General features: G+C 47.0%; 1 protein-coding gene across 2 annotated transcripts in view; it reads right to left on the reverse strand.

Annotated features, from left to right (window-relative positions):
• The window catches only part of RHBDL2 (rhomboid like 2), a 52724-nt gene that overhangs the window by 20186 nt on the left and 16068 nt on the right, over nt 1-16470 (reverse strand). For both annotated transcript variants that reach the window (XM_030823480.1, XM_030823479.1), the window contains exons 2-4: nt 8095-8465; nt 4701-4849; nt 508-620 (exon numbers count right to left, since the gene is read on the reverse strand). In XM_030823480.1, coding sequence (XP_030679340.1) covers nt 508-620; nt 4701-4849; nt 8095-8340 — 508 coding nt within the window. In that variant the 5' untranslated portion in view covers nt 8341-8465. The remainder of the gene's footprint in view (nt 1-507; nt 621-4700; nt 4850-8094; nt 8466-16470) is intronic.

Below are 16470 nucleotides of genomic sequence, written 5' to 3' on the forward strand. Positions count from 1 at the left end.
TGGAGTGTGGAATGCAGTGGCACAATCTTGGCTCACTGCAATCTCTGCCCCCTAGGTTCAAGCGATTCTGGTGCCTCAGCCCCCTGAGTAGCTGGGATTACAGGGGTAAGCCACCACCCCCAGCTAATTTTTGTATTTTTTGGTAGAGACAGGGTTTCACCATATTGGCCAGGCTGGTCTTGAACTCCTGGCCTCATGTGATCCACCCACCTCAGCCTCCCAAAGTGCTGGGATTACAGGCAGGAGCACCAGGCATACTTGTAATTTCAATTATGCAAAACCCTGTCTTGAGTGTGAGATACCTGAGGACAGGCACAATGACTTGTCTTTGCTTGCTGATAGTATCACTAATTCAATGATCTCTAAGGCTTAGTGTGTTCCCTAGCACATATTAGGAGTGCAGTAAACCTTGTCTTAAAGAAGCCTACTACTATAAGTGTCTATTTCGTTTGCTTTTAATCCTAAGCGCCCAGAGATATTGATTCTGTGTTACCTCAGAACACTGACCTGCAATCACTCCTGCCAGGTACACCAGCCCCACACGGAGGCCTTTGTGGACCATTTCCAAGGGAATACCCAAAACAAGCTGCATACAAAGATTCCCCAAGATGTGCTGAACTCTGCAAAGACAAACGATAGTTGTCAAATATTATGACTAAACCAAGCAGATATTTCCCTGGGAGATGAACAGACTTTCATGTGTTTTCTCTAGCTAAGGATGGGCTTAACTAGAATTCCATTTTCTAATTTTTCTTAGCAGACAACTCTTGTTTTATTTTTCTTTTTTCTGTGTGTGTGTGTGCGTGTGTGTGTGTGTGAGACTTGCTGTGTCTCCCAGCCAGGAATGCAGTGGTGCAATCTCTGCTCACCACAACCTCTGCCTCAAGGGTTCAAGTAATTCTCATGCCTCAGCCTCCCAAGTAGCTGGGACTACAGGCATGTGCCACCACTCCTGGCTAATTTTTTTTTCTTTTTTTTTGGATGAAGCCTCTCTCTGTCGCCCAGGCTGGAGTGCAATGGCATGATCTTGGCTCACTGCAATCTCCGCCTCCCGGGTTCAAGCGATTCTCCTGCTTCAGCCTCCCTAGTAACTGAGATTACAGGTGCCTGCAACCACACCCAGCTAATTTTTTTTTTTTTTAAGATGGAGTTTTGCTCTTGTTGCCCAGGCTGCAGTGCAATGGCATGATCTCGGCTCACTGCAACCTCCGCCTTCCGAGTTCAAGCGATTCTCCTGCCTCAGCCTCCTGAGTAGCTGTGATTACAAGCATGCGCCACCACGCCTGGCTAATTTTGTAGACAGGGTTTCTCCATATTGGTCAGGCTGGTCTCAAACTCCTGACCTCAGATGATCTACCTGTCTCGGCCTCCCAAAGACTGGGATTACAGTAGTGAGCCACTGTGCCCGGCCTAATTTTTGTATTTTTAGTAAAGATGAGGTTTCACCATGTTGGTCAGGCTGGTCTCGAACTCCTGACCTCATTGATCCACCCGCCTTGGCCTCCCAAAGTGCTGGGATTACAGGCATGAGCCACGATGCCTGGCCTTTTTGTTTTTGTATTTGTTTTGTTTTGTTTTGTTTTTTGAGACAGGGTTTCACTCCCTTCACCCAAGCTAGAGTGCAGTGTCTCGATTTCGACTCACTAATTTCCATCTCTTGGGCCTGGGGATTCCTTAATCGTCCCACTTCAGCCTCCCCAGTAGCTGGGACTACAGGCACACACCCTGTGCAGATCTAATTTTTATTTTATTTTATTTTATTTTTTGTAGAGATAGGGGTTTCACCATGTCACCCAGGCTGGTCTTGAACTCCTGGGCTCAAGCAATCCACCCACCTCAGCCCCCCAAAGTGCTGGGATTACAGGTGTGAGCCACTGTTCCTGGCCACAAATTCTTTTTAAGTGCCTTACTATGTGTTAGGCACAGTGAAAATTATAGCCACTGTCTCATTTAATCACAACGACCTTATGAGGTAGGTACTATTCATATTACTCCATTTTACACCGGGGGACACTAAAGGACAAGGAAGCTAAGCAACTACCATATACCATATATATGTGTGTGTGTGTGTGTGTGTGTGTACATATACATATACACGTGTGTGTGTGTGTGTGTGTGGTGTGTGTGTGTGTGTGTGTGTGTGTGTTTTGAGACAGAGTCTCACTCTGTCACCCAGGCTGGAGTGCAGTGGCACAATCTCAGCTCACTGCAACCTCCGCCTCCTGAGTTCAAACGATTCTCCTGCCTCAGCTTCCCAAGTAGCTGGGATTACAGGCATCTGCCACCACGCCCAGCTAATTTTTGTATTTTTACTAGAGACGGGGTTTCGCCATGTTGGCCAGGATGGTCTCAAACTCCTGACATCAGGTGATCCACCCACCTCAGCTTCCCAAAGTGCTGGGATTACAGGCATGAGCCACTGCACCCAGCCTATTATATACTATAATACTGTACTGCCTGACATTGCTATTTAACGGACATGTTCCCTCTTATCATCTTAAAGTCCTTGTGTGCAGGAGCCATGTTTGCTCAGAACATACTTGTTAAATGGAAACTGAGCAACTGGTGATTTTGCCCCTGATTTGTCAAGCCTCTAAGCCATGTGTCCTGATGCCCATTTAACCACCAAGCAAAAGTGTCATCCTTTCTATTTTATTTTTTGTTTATTTTTAACTTTTATTTTTTTGTAGAGACACTCTCTATGTTGCCCAGGCTGGTCTCAGACTCCTGGACTCAAAGTGATCCTCCTTCGTCAGCCTCCCAAGTAGCTGGGACTGCAGGCACATACCACCACACCTCAGCTACGAGTCGTTTTCAAGTCCAGGGCTGGGTAGACTGCACAGACAAGGTTGGCCCCACCTGAGACCACAAGAGTCCACTGGATAGGCGGGCCAACAGGAAGCTGCTCGCTGTCTGCAGTGGGCATGGTGGATCATGGATGCTGAGTGAGTTCATGAAAGGCCATCAGTATTTAAGAAACTATAAGTGGCCGGTCACAGTGGCTCACGCCTGTAATCCCAGCACTTTGGGAGGCCAAGGTAGGCGGATCACAAGGTTAGGAGATTGAGACCATCCTGGCCAACATGGTGAAACCCCCCTCTACTAAAAATACAAAAATTAGCTGGGCGTGGTGGTGCGTGCCTGTAATCCAGCTACTCGGGAGGCTGAGGCAGGAGAATGGCTTAAAACAGGGAGCCAGAGGTTGCAGTGAGCCGAGATCGCACCACCGCACTGCAGCCTGGTGACAGAGCCAGACTCCATCTCAAAAAACAAAAAAAAGAAAGAAACTATAGTCAAAACTAAATGGTGGGCACTGCATCTCCTATTACCAGTATTATTCCGGATGGATAACAGTATCACACACTCATCAATATGTTCATGAACTAAGTTTATTTTATTTTTGAGACAGAGTCTCACTCTGTCATCTACTCTAGAGTGCAGTGGCGTGATGTTGGCTCACTGCAACCTCCGCCTCCTGGGTTCAAGCAATTATATTATCTCAGCCTCCCGAGTAGCTGAGATTACAAGCGCACACCACCACACCCAGCTAGTTTTTGTATTTTTAGTAGAGATGGGGTTTTACCATATTGGTCAGGCTTGTCTTGAACTCCTGACCTCAGGTGATCTACCCACCTTGGCCTCCCAAAGTGCCGGGATTACAGGTGTGAGCCACTGTGACCGGCCATGAACTAAATTTTGTTTGATGTATGGTGGTGGAGGAGGAGACTGGTGATTCAGAACCACCATTTTCATAGCCTAAAGAGTATATTTAACAACATTAGACAACTAGGGGAACATGCTTTTGGTTTTGCAATGATTTGATCTCTTCTCATTAATATTCCTAAATAAATACCAATATCCAGCAGTTATAATGCAATATAAAGTATATTGGCCTTAAGGGCACAGTGGCTCACGCCTGTAATCCCAGCACTTTGGAAGGCCGAGGCAGCTGGATCAGCTGAGGTTAGAGTTTGAGACTAGCCTAGCCAACATGGTGAAACCCCATCTCTACTAAAAGTATAAAAATTAGCCCGGCCTGGGGGTGAATGCCTATAATCCCAGCTACTCAGGAGGCTGAGGCAGGAGAATCGCTTCAACCCAGGAGGCGGAGGTTGCAGTGAGCCAAGATCACGCCACTGCACTCCAGCCTGGCAACAAAAGCGAGACTCCGTCTCAAAAAAAAAAAAGTAAAGTATACTGCTAGAATTAGCACTAGTGGGCTGAGGTCCTAGCTCTGCAACTTAGCTGTGTGACTTGGAGCAAGTGACTACACCCTTTTTTTTTTTTTGAGATGGAGTCTCACTCTTGTCCCCCAGCCTGGAGTGCAGTGGCGCGATCTCGGCTTACTGCAACCTCTGCCTCCCAGGTTCAAGCAATTCTCCTGCCTCAGCTTTCCGGGACTACAGGTATGCACCACCATGCCTGGCTAATTTTTTTATTTTTAGTAGAGATGGGGTTTCACTATATCAGCCAGGCTGGTCTTGAATTCCTGACCTCAAGTGATCTGCCCACCTTGGCCTCCATGACTACATCTTCTGAGCCTCAGACATAAAACAGTGGGAGCAATACCTACCTCTTAGGGTTGCTGTGAAGATTATGGACATAAAAGTCCCTTGTGAATAATAAAGCACTCAACAAATGTTAGAGGTTACAATGATATAATCACCTCTGATACCAGGGGCTTAACTGTCATTGCTTACCCAGCATGTACCAGCATGTATGAGATAAACCTCCAGGCTTCCTCCCTCTTCTCAGGACTGTAGATAAAGGGACTCTCCAAGATGCCTGTGTCCAAGGTGATCCACTGTTTCTGAGGCTTCCACACAGCATAGTAAATAAACACTGCCAGCTGATGGAGGGAGCAGACAAGAGTGTTAACCACACCTTCCCCAGAGAGGCGCCCCATTCAAGTCCGTGGGCAGTAACTGCTTCAGATGATTCAGCTCTCAAGTGGGCCACACCATAGTGCCAGAAGGTGACATGAAATACACTTCTTCACCATCCCCCACTGTGATGGTTTCCACCATACCCCACTTCCTCCAGTGGTTGGGAGCAGTGCTAGCTCACATTGTAAGGAAGACTTTCTGAACCCTTTTTGCCCTGCTCTTGGACACCCTGCTCTCTGGCACTACTTTCTCTACTACCCTCTCCCTCTTAAATACCCACTGCCCTCATCGTCGCACCAACTGATCTTTCATTTACAACTTGCTATGAAAGTAGGTCAATGCTGGCTTCCGAATAATAGAGCAGGGAAAGGGAAAAATAGTCACATGCCAGGGGAGAGACCTGGCAAACCCTGCCTTAACCAAGGGATGGAGGTGAATGTCCCAGTGATGCCATGTGATGTCCTCAACTTTCTGAGGCTATGCGATGGCAAAGGCCCTTCACCTCCGTGGTATTCTTCTCCCAAACTCATAACTCCAGTTAAATCACGAGAAAAGCATCAGTCAAACCCCAGCTGGGGGACATTCTACAGGATCCCTAGCCAGTCCCCCTCAAGACTATCAGAGTCATGAAAAACAAAGACTGAGAAGCTGCCATAGATCAGAGGAGCCTGGGTAGACATGGCAGTTAAATGGAGTGGGTACCAGAGGAACAGAAGGAGGACATTAATGGAGAAACTGGTAAAAATCCAGGTAAATATGGAGTTTAGTTAGGAATATGCTAATGTCAGTTTCTTAGTTTTGACAAATATACTATGGGGCCAGACGCAGTGGCTCATGCCTATAGTCCCAGCCCTTTGGGAGGCTGAGGCAGGTGGATCACCTGAGGTCAGGAGTTCAAGACCAGCCTGGCCAACACGGCGAAACCACATCTCTACTAAAAATACAAAAAAAAAAAAAAAAACTAGCCAGGCGTGGTGGTGCACACCTGTAATCTCAGCTACTTGGGAGGCTGGGTCAGGAGAATCGCTTGACCCTAGATGGTGGAGGTTGCAGTGAGCTAAGATCACGCCACTGGCACTCCAGCCTGGGCAACAGAGTGACTCCAGCCTGGGCAACAGAGTGACTCCATCTCAAAAAAAAAAAAATACTATGGAAATGTAATGTACTGTATACTGAGATTATCCTGGGTTTGAAAAAAAAAAGAAAAAAAATACAATGTACTATGGAAATGTAGGATATAAACAATGGAAGAAACTGGGTGAGGGGCATACAAGAACTTTTTTTTTTTTGAGATGGAGTCTTGCTCTGTAGCCCAGGCTGGAGTGCACTGGCACGATCTCGGCTCCCTGCAAGCTCCACCTCTCGGGTTCACGCCATTCTCCTGCCTCAGCCTCCCAAGTAGCTGGGACTACAGGTGCCCGCCACCACGCCCAGCTAATTTTTTGTATTTTTAGTAGAGACAGGGTTTCACTGTGTTAGCCAGGATGGTCTCGATCTCCTGACCCTGTGATCCACCCACCTCCGCCTCCCAAAGTGCTGGGATTACAGGCGTGCGCCACCGCGCCCAGCCTACAGGAACTTTCTGTTCTATCTTTACAATATTTCTATAGAGGTAAAATTATTCCAAAATTAAAATTTTTAATTTAAAAATTGTTCTTTCTGTGAGAGGCAGGTATCTCAGCACCTGCTCCATGAGCCTCCTATGGCAAACAGCCCTCCTCCATAGCACTCATTGCCTAGGTAATTGTGGTTTGTACCACGATACCTTATCTCATTCTTCCCCATTCACCTGGAGAAGACACACACACAGCTGATTGGAATACAAGACAACTCATAGGCCAGAAGGATAACAGGAAGGAGAAGCAGAAAAAACAGATACAGATGTCTCAGCTCCGGACGACTTCCCAGTTGCAAGCAGTCCACAGTAAAATCCTGTGAAAAAAATTAGAACTGTGCCCCTTCAACCTAAACAGACTTGACCACAGCATCTCCTGGGATGCTTACACCTTAGCCTTACCTTTATCTGAGCCATAAGAGGCTTGGTGCCTGCAACAGTTAATTTTATGTGTCAACGTAGCTAGGCTATGCCACCCAGACATTTGCTTAAACATTATCGTAGGTGTTTTTGTGAGGGTATGGTTTATACTAATATTTAAATCAGTAGTCTTTGAGTAAAGCTGATTTCCCACCATACTGTGGGTGAGCCTTGTCTAATCAGTTGAAGGCCTTGCTAGCGAAAAGACTGTCCTGTTAGGAAAAGCGAATTCTGCCAGCAGAACTCTATCTTTGGCCTTGAATGGCAAGTCTTCCCTGGGCCTCCAGCCTGCCAGCCTTCCCTGAAGACTTTGGACTTGCCAAGTCTCCATAATCATTTGAGCTAATTCCTTAAAATAAATATTAATCTCTCTTCCCCCAGGAAACACACACCTATTGATTCTGTTTTTCTGAAGAACTCTTGACTAATACAGTTTGTGAGAAGGAAGCTGAGGCATCAGTGCATCAGTGGGAACTAAAAGGGTTACGTTAGGAACTTCCTAATGCCCCTGAAGTCACAATCCACAGGCAGCCATGGTTGGCCAATTCCTTTATAGGACACCAAGTGTGGGGGCAAAAACTAGGTGCCACGAGGTACAGGGGAGCCTCATCCTGGCCCAGTGACTATGATGGGACCTTGATAGTCATCCCACCTCTCTGAGCCTTGCAATCTTTTCTGGAAAACAAGAGGACTGACTAGAACAGAGCCTGAAAACACACCACGCGCTGCCTGAAGGAGACGTTGTTAAAGGATCCCGTTTTTTTCCTACTGAAATTCAGAAGCATTCTCTAACACTTCTAAACCTGGGCTCCCAGAAAGGCCTTACCAACAAGCCTAAATCGGTTCATGAGAGAAAGCCCTCGTGCAGCCCCAGGATGATTTGGTTCCTAAAGACCTCACGACTAAAATGAAAGGAAGCCACTGAAATTGCAGCCACAGCTGGGCAGATTTGTCTGACAAATGAAACTCCACCCTGGGTTGGCAGTGACTACGAGTACAGGGAAAGCCTCAAAGGCAGCTGTGGGGAGGGCGGAGGCAGAGGTGAGGTGTGTGCTGTCCCCATCCCCGCCGAGCTCTCTCCCATGTTCCCAGTCTCTTCTCTAGATCTGCCCCCTAGTTTGTTCGCAACTTCCCTGTGCCATTTACCCCGTGCCCACCCCGCTCCCCGCTCACCTCGGCCAGGCTGATGGAGATGATGAACACGGGGGGCGGGAAGCAGTTAGCTCTCTCCAAGTATGTTCCTCGGGACTTTTCAGGCAGCATCCATTTTGAGACGACCCTGTGGACCTTTTTACTCTTGGCACGATCTTTACCTCCCCCATCCTCTCTCATTTTCTCCTCTTCCTCCAGCTCTTCTTTCACCTCTCTCCCCATATTCAGATTCATGCTCTCCATCTCCAGATCATGAACAGCAGCCATTGTCCTGGGTCCTCCCTCCTCCCCAGAAGGACATGAATCCCAGGGAACAGCAGGTGGCCCTAGGTCCTCAGGCTGCAGCTCTTCCCTGGGCTGTCTGGCGCAACCACCGCTTTCCAAGGCCTTTCCTGTATGTGAAGAGAAGACAGCTGAAGATGATCAAAATGATCTAAACCTCCTAAATGGCCCAAAATAAAGTTTTCTCTGTAATTGTTTTAAAAAGGGCCAGATGACTGAGATTAAAACGCAGCTCTACCACGTATCAGCTATAAGTTAACATCAGATAAATCACTTAAATTCTCCAAGCCTCAAATTACATATTTCTTAAATTGTGGTGAAATACACATAACACAAAATTTACCATTTTCACCATTATATATATATATATATATATATTTTTTTTTTTTTGAGTTGGAGTCATCTTGCTCTTTTGCCCAGGCTGGAGTGCAATGACGAGATCTCACCTCACTGCAACCTCCGCCTCCCGGGTTCAAGCAATTCTTCTGCTTCACCCTCCCTGGCTAATTTTTGTATTTTTAGTAGAGACAGGGTTTCACCACGTTGGCCAGGCTGGTCTCGAACTCCTGACCTCAAGTGATTCACCCACCTAGGCCTCCCAAAGTGCTGGGATTACAGGCGTGAGCTGCCGCACCCGGCCCTGTTTTTAACCATTTAAAGTGTACAATTCAGTGACATCGAGTACATTTGCAATGTTGTGCAGCCACTAGTTCCAAAACTTTTTCATCACAAAAACCCCATACCCATACCCATACCCATCCCATACCCACACCCACACCCACACCCACACCCACACCCACACCCATACCCATACCCACCACCCACACCCACACCCACACCCATACCCCCCCCCCCCCCACCCACACCCACACCCACACCCACACCCATACCCATACCCGTACCCGTACCCATACCCATACCCACACCCACACCCACACCCATCCCATACCCATCCCATACCCATACCCACACCCATACCCATACCCATACCCGTACCCGTACCCGTACCCATACCCATACCCACACCCACACCCATCCCATACCCATCCCATACCCATACCCACACCCATACCTATACCCGTACCCATACCCACACCCACACCCATCCCATACCCACACCCATCCCATCCCATCCCATACCCACACCCCATACCCGTACCCGTACCCGTACCCATACCCATACCCCATACCCATACCCCATACCCATACCCCATACCCGTACCCATACCCGTACCCGTACCCGTACCCATACCCATACCCCATACCCACACCCATACCCGTACCCGTACCCGTACCCATACCCATACCCCATACCCATACCCCATACCCGTACCCATACCCGTACCCGTACCCGTACCCGTACCCGTACCTGTACCCATACCCGTTAAGCAGTTAATTCCTATTCTCCTCTTACCATAGTCCTTGGCAACGACTAATCTGCTTTCTGTGTCTATGGATTGACCTATTCTGGATATTTCAAATAAATGAAATCATACAATACATATGTACCATCCAGTAGGTGGCCTTTTGTGGTTGGCTTCCTTCACATGTTTTCTTTTCTTTTCCTTTTTTTTTTTTTTTTTTTTTTGAGATGTAGTCTCGCTCTGCCACCCAGGCTGGAGTCCAGTGGTGCAATCTCGGCTCACTGGAACTTCTGCTTCCCAGGTTCAAGTGATTCTCCTGCCTCAGCCTCCCTAGTAGCTGGGATTACGGGCGCCCGGCACCACCCAGAAAATTTTTGTATTTTTAGTAGAGACGGGGGTTTCACCATGTTGGCCAGGCTGGTCTCGAACTCTCAACCTCAAGTGTTCCACGCACCTCGGCCTCCCAAAGTGCTGGGATTACAGGCATGAGCCATTACACCTGGCCTAGAATTTCCTTTTTTTAATGGCTGAATGCTATTGCGTCGTACAGACATGCCACATTTTGTTTATCCACTCGTCTGTTTATGGACATTCGGGTTGTTTCCACCTTTTCGCTATTGTGAATGAACATCCCTGTACAAGTTTTCTCTTTTTTTTTTTTTTAGATGGAGTCTCGCTCTGTCGCCCAGGCTAGAGTGCAGTGGTGCGATCTCGGCTCACTGCAACCTCCGCCTCCCGGGTTCACACCATTCTCCTGCCTCAGCCTCCTGAGTAGCTGGGACTACAGGCGCCTGCCACCACATCTGGCTAATTTTTTTTTTTTTTTTTTTTTTTGTATTTTTAGTAGAGACGGGGGTTTCACCATGTTAGCCAGGACGGTCTCGATCTCCTGACCTCGTGATCCACCCGCCTTGGCCTCCCAAAGTGCTGGGATTACAGGCATAAGCCACCGCACCTGACACAAGTTTTCTTCTTTTTTTTTTTTTTTTTTTTTTGAGACGGAGTCTCGCTCTGTCACCCAGGCTGGAGTGCAGTAGTGCAATCTCGGCTCGCTGCAAGCTCCGCCTCCCGGGTTCACGCTCTTCTCCAGCCTCAGCCTCCCCGGTAGCTGGGACTACAGGTGCCTGCCACCACACCTGGCTAATTTTTTGTATTTTTAGTAGAGACAGGGTTTCACCGTGGTCTCGATCTCCTGACCTCGTGATCCGCCCACCTTAGCCTCCCAAAGTGCTGGGATTACAAGCGTGAGCCACCGCGACCAGCCACAAGTTTTCTTTAAACATCTGTTACCAGTTTGAGGGGGAGCATATACCTATGAGTGGAATTGCTGGGTCATACGGTAATTAATTTTATGTTTAACTTATTGGGAAACCCTCAGATTCCATTTTAAACTGGGGCTAATGATAGCACTTGCCTCATAACATTGCTGGGAAGCTTACTTGAGATAATGCATGTAAAGCACTTAAAACAGTATCTGGGCCGGGCGTGGTGGCTCACACCTGTAATCCCATCACTTGAGGTCAGGAGTTTCAGACCAGACTGGCCAACCTGGTGAAACCCCATCTCTACTAAAAATACAAAAATCAGCTGGGCATAGTGGCATGTGCCTGTACTTCCAGCTATTTGGGAGGCTGAAGCAGGAGAATCGCTTGAACCCGGGAGGCAGAGGTTACAGTGAGCCAAATTCATGCCACTGAACTCCAGACTGGGTGACGGAGGAAGACTCTGTCTCGACAAAAAAAGAACAGTATCTGGCACGTAGTAAACACCCTATAATTATTAGTTGTTATTGGCTATGGATGGATGAATGAGTTTTAGATGGATGGATGGATAGATGGAAGGGATGGAGCTGAGCCTGGGGCCTGTTTTCACACTGCATGTTACTGGGAATCAGATCAAATTCAATGGATTTTCAAATGAAACTCATTAGGCACACATTAGAATAGGTTATATTCAATAAATTGAGGAAGAGGCATCTTATTTTTCTTTTCCCCAGCAAATTTTCTGAAAATAAAGGCTTTTTCTCTCCCCTGCATTTTTCACACACCCACTCACCCACCTCCCAGAGTCAGACATTCAGTCCATAGATAGAACTCTTTTATTAATTTCCCTTGAAGACTGACGATTTTTTTCTAGTTTTTTGCCACTTATCATAATTGACGAAACTACAATGCAGATTTAAGATCAGCAGCTTTCAACCACAAATATTAAAGCATTTTAAAATAAGTTCAATTAGGGACAGTTCACATTGTATAAATCAGCCTTATTGTAAATCTAAATATCATACATAATCATTTTATGAGGAAATAAAATTTCACATTGTTAACAATACAACTGTATAAAAGGAGCTAGAAAAATAAGGATTACATTTGCCCTTATCTTGGGATTTCAACAGTTCCAGAAATTTTACAACTTCAAGACCACCATTTTAAGTATGTTAGTGCCTAAACATATTTCCTGTGCTGCAAAGATAGTTGACCCAATCGGTTTAGCCAAAACTCATTGCATGTCTGCTTTCTGCCTTGCCTTGTAAAGTAGACATGTAGTTCTAGCTACTTTAGGCTCTAGCACCAAATGAGCACATTGGTAGCAATTAGAAACATTTGGGATTTTTTTTTTTTTTTTTTTTTGAGACGGAGTCTGGCTCTGTTGCCCAGGCTGGACTGCAGTGGCGCGATCTCGGCTCACTGCAAGCTCCGCCTCCCGGGTTCACGCCATTCTCCTGCCTCAGCCTCTCCGAGTAGCTGGGACTACAGGCGCCTGCCACCACGCCCGGCTAATTTTTTGTATTTTTAGTAGAGACGGAGTTTCACCGTGGTCTCGATCTCCTGACCTCGTGATCCGCCCGCCTCGGCCTCCCAAAGTGCTGGAATTACAAGCGTGAGCCACCGAGCCCGGCCAGGAATTTTTTTATTTAATCTTTTTGAGACAAGATCTCTCTCTGTCACCCAGGCTGGAATGCAGTGGCAGGATCACGGCTCATTGCAGCCTCTACCTCCCCGGCTCAAGTGAGCCTCCCACCTCTGCCTCCCAAGTAGCCGGGACTGCAAGCACACACGCCACCACACCCAGCTATTTTTTTTTCTTTGTTGAGATGGGGTCTTCCTGTGTTACCCAGACTGGTCTCAAACTCCTGGGCTCAAGCGATCCCCCCGCCTCAGCCTCCCAAAGCGCTGGGATTTCAAGTGTGAGCCACTGCATTTTGGTTTTACCTCTCTTCTCAGTCAATTACTGTCATCCTCCAACTTCCATACCTGTCCACCCTGTTTCCTGAGAACAGGGGCCTCTCTCTGATTTATCTTATCTCCAATACCTGGTGCTATAATGCTCACTGGTGCTCTTTCCAGCTTCTGACATTTCCTTACCTCTCCTACTCATGTTTATCTTCTGACCCACTCCTGAATTTCTGGGGAAACATTACCTATTAGATTGGTAACAATGAAAAAGACTTAGGCTGAGCGCAGTGGTTCATGCTTGTACTACCAGCACTTTGGGAGGCCAAGGTCGGTAGATCACCTGAGGTCAGCAGTTCAAGACCAGCCTGGCCAATATGGTGAAACCCATCTCCATTAAAAATACAAAAATTAGCTGGGCATGGTAGCAAGCACCTGTAATCCCAGCTACTCATGAGGCTGAGGCAGGAGAATCACTTGAAACCAGGAGGCGGAGGTTTCAGTGAGCTGATATCGTGCCATTGCACTCAACCCTGGGCGACAAGAGTGAAACTCCATCTCAAAAAAAAGAAAAAAAAAAAAAGGCTGATAATATCCCATATTTATGAGGTGTGTGGCAATGGGTGCAATGTATGAGGTGTAAATTAATGCAGCCTTTTGGAAGGCAATTGGCCAATGTGTATAAACTATTAAAAGCATATACCTTTCAACAGAACCATCCGACTTCTAGAAATCCACCCTTCAAAGGTATTTGAGCACATACACAATGGTATATTACAAGGATATTCATGCAGAACTATTCATAGCCGTGAAGAATCATAAACAACCTAGATGGACTTCAGCGGGGTTGCTGTATTTTCTAACAGTTCTAATTCATGGGTAGTTCTTCCTTACACTGCTGGAATCTATTCACCAGCTCCTGGGTCCAAGGTTTCCCTCCCTGGAGCCTCACAAAGCAAATCTAATCGAAGGTCATGTTGTCATTAATTTTGTCCTTCCTTGGGCGTGGCCTGTATATAAACTCCATGGGCTCTATAGGTCAAACTTGGGATATAACGTCCAGAAAAACACACTTCAGATTACCAGAATTTTTGGAAGCCCAACTGAATGGAGCAGGAGTCTCAAAACAAAATAATGATTACAACACATTCTAGTCTCGAAGAAATATTCAAGCATCAACAGCTGTGCATTCATTTACTTGGCACTCGAGCACTCACTTACTGGGTGTCATTCACTGGGTGGAGATTTACTGCACTGACTCTGCTTTGTTACTCACTAAGCAAACCTCCTACCTCTTATCTGCAGCAAGTTGCTGCCCACTCTTTTTTGAAAGGCCTGGCATACACAGATCAAAACTGGGTGGCACTGCTGTGAGAAGTTCTCATCCTACAGGTAGGGAACAACTGGGTAGATTGTTAGAATGTCTCTAGCCTTCTGGTTAAAAATGGAAATGTTCCTTATGCACACCAAGAACCAAAACCCTTTCACGGGTTCTAAGGATTGGGGAGGGAGAGAAAAGAACCAAAACCCTTTCCTTCACGGTTGGCAAGTATTCTTTTTTAAAAAAAAGTTTTTAAACTTTATTATTATTATTATTTTGAAATGGTGGCCTCCCCATGTTGTCCAGGCTAGTCTCAAACCCTTGAATTCAAGGGATCCTCCCTGCTTGACCTCTCAAAGCATTGAGATTACAGGTGTGAGAGAGCCTGTAATCCACAAGTATTCTCAAGAGGAAACATAGAAAGATCCCACCTGGCCACAAGTACTCTTAAAAGGAAACACAGGCCGGGCGCGGTGGCTCACGCTTGTAATCCCAGCACTTTGGGAGGCCAAGGCGGGCGGATCACGAGGTCAGGAGATCGAGACCACGGTGAAACCCCGTCTCCACTAAAAATACAAAAAAAAATTAGCTGGGCGTGGTGGTGGGCGCCTGTAGTCCCAGCTACTCAGAGAGGCTGAGGCAAGAGAATGGCGTGAACCCGGGAGGCGGAGCTTGCAGTGAGCCGAGATCGCGCCACTGCACTCCAGCCTGGGTGACAAAGCGAGACTCCGTCTCAAATAAAAAAAAAAAAAAGGAAACACAGGGCTGGGCACAGTGGCTCACGCCTATAATCCCAGCATTTTGGGAGGCCGAGGCAGGTGGATCACAAGGTCAGGAGATCGAGATCATCCTGGCTAACACAGTGAAACCCCGTCTCTACTAAAAATACAAAAAATTAGCCAGGCGTGGTGGCAGGCGCCTGTAGTCCCAGCTACTCGGGAGGCTGAGGCAGGAGAATAGCATGAACCCGGGAGGCGGAGGTTGCAGTGAGCCAAGATCGCGCCACTGCACTCCAGCCTGGGCGACAGAGCAAGACTCCGTCTCAAAAAAAAAAAAAAAAAAAAAACAAGGAAACACGGAAGGAACTTTCCTACTTCCTGACTTTGCCTGGAATAAGCATTACTTGTTAACGATCACAGAGGCACAGAGGCAGTGTGTTGGCCAAAGACTTGAAAGAGCAGGACTATGCTCATTTACTCAGGACAGGTGACTACCTTAAAAAAAAATCTGTTGAAAAGAGATTTCTTTTTTCTTTTTTGTTTTGAGATGGAGTTTTGCTCTTGTTGCCCAGGCTGGAGTGCAATGGCGCAATTTCAGCTCACCACAGCCACCACCTCCCAGGTTCAAGCAATTCTCCTGCCCCAAACTCCCAAGTAGCTGGAGTTACAGGCATGCACCACCATACCCGGCTAATTTTGTATTTTTAGTAGAGACAGGGTTTCCCCATGTTGGTCAGGCTGGTCTCAAACTCCTGACCTCAAGTGATCCATCCACCTAGGCCTCATAAAGGGCTGAGATTATAGGCGTAAACCACCCTGCCCAGCCGAAAAGAGATTTCCATAAAGAGATTTACATAGGAGACTCCTGACATTTGCAAGAGATTTTTCCAGACCTTTCAGATGCCCTAATGCACTACATACCACATAGTGTCTCCCAAAATTACATTGTAAAGTATAGCTAGGCCAGGCATGGTAGTTCACACCCGTAACCCCAGCACTTTGAGAGGCCGAGGCGGGCAGATCACTTGAGGTCAGGCGTTCGAGACCAGCCTGACGAACATGGTGAAACCCTGCCTCTAGTAAAAATACAAAAATTAGCCGGCCGTGGTGGCATGCGCCTGTAATCCCAGCTACTCGGGAGGCTGAGACAGGAGAATCTCTTGAACCCAGGAGGTGGAGGTTGCAGTGGGAGGTGGAGGTTGCAGTGAGCCGAGATTTTGCCACTGCATTCCAGCCTGGGCGACAGAGTGAGATTCTGTCTCAAAAAAAAAAAAAGGTTAATCTCTCTCTTGATGAGCAGCCTGGCTGATGCACTCACTAAACAACTTTTCCTTGTATCTCAGTGACACACATGGTGGATCTAATGATATCAGGGATCTTAGACACCACCGAACTTGACACAGCATGCCAATTTATCCAAAACATCTATTTGTAGCCAAAAAACAAAGTTACTGTCTTATACCTCCTCACTTTCTCTTTGTTTATATCACTGGCACTATTGGATTATTTATTTTATGAATCTTTTCTATTCTGCAAAC

This window comes from Nomascus leucogenys, chromosome 12 (assembly GCF_006542625.1).
Source record: "Nomascus leucogenys isolate Asia chromosome 12, Asia_NLE_v1, whole genome shotgun sequence".
In the NCBI taxonomy this organism is placed as follows: domain Eukaryota; kingdom Metazoa; phylum Chordata; class Mammalia; order Primates; family Hylobatidae; genus Nomascus; species Nomascus leucogenys.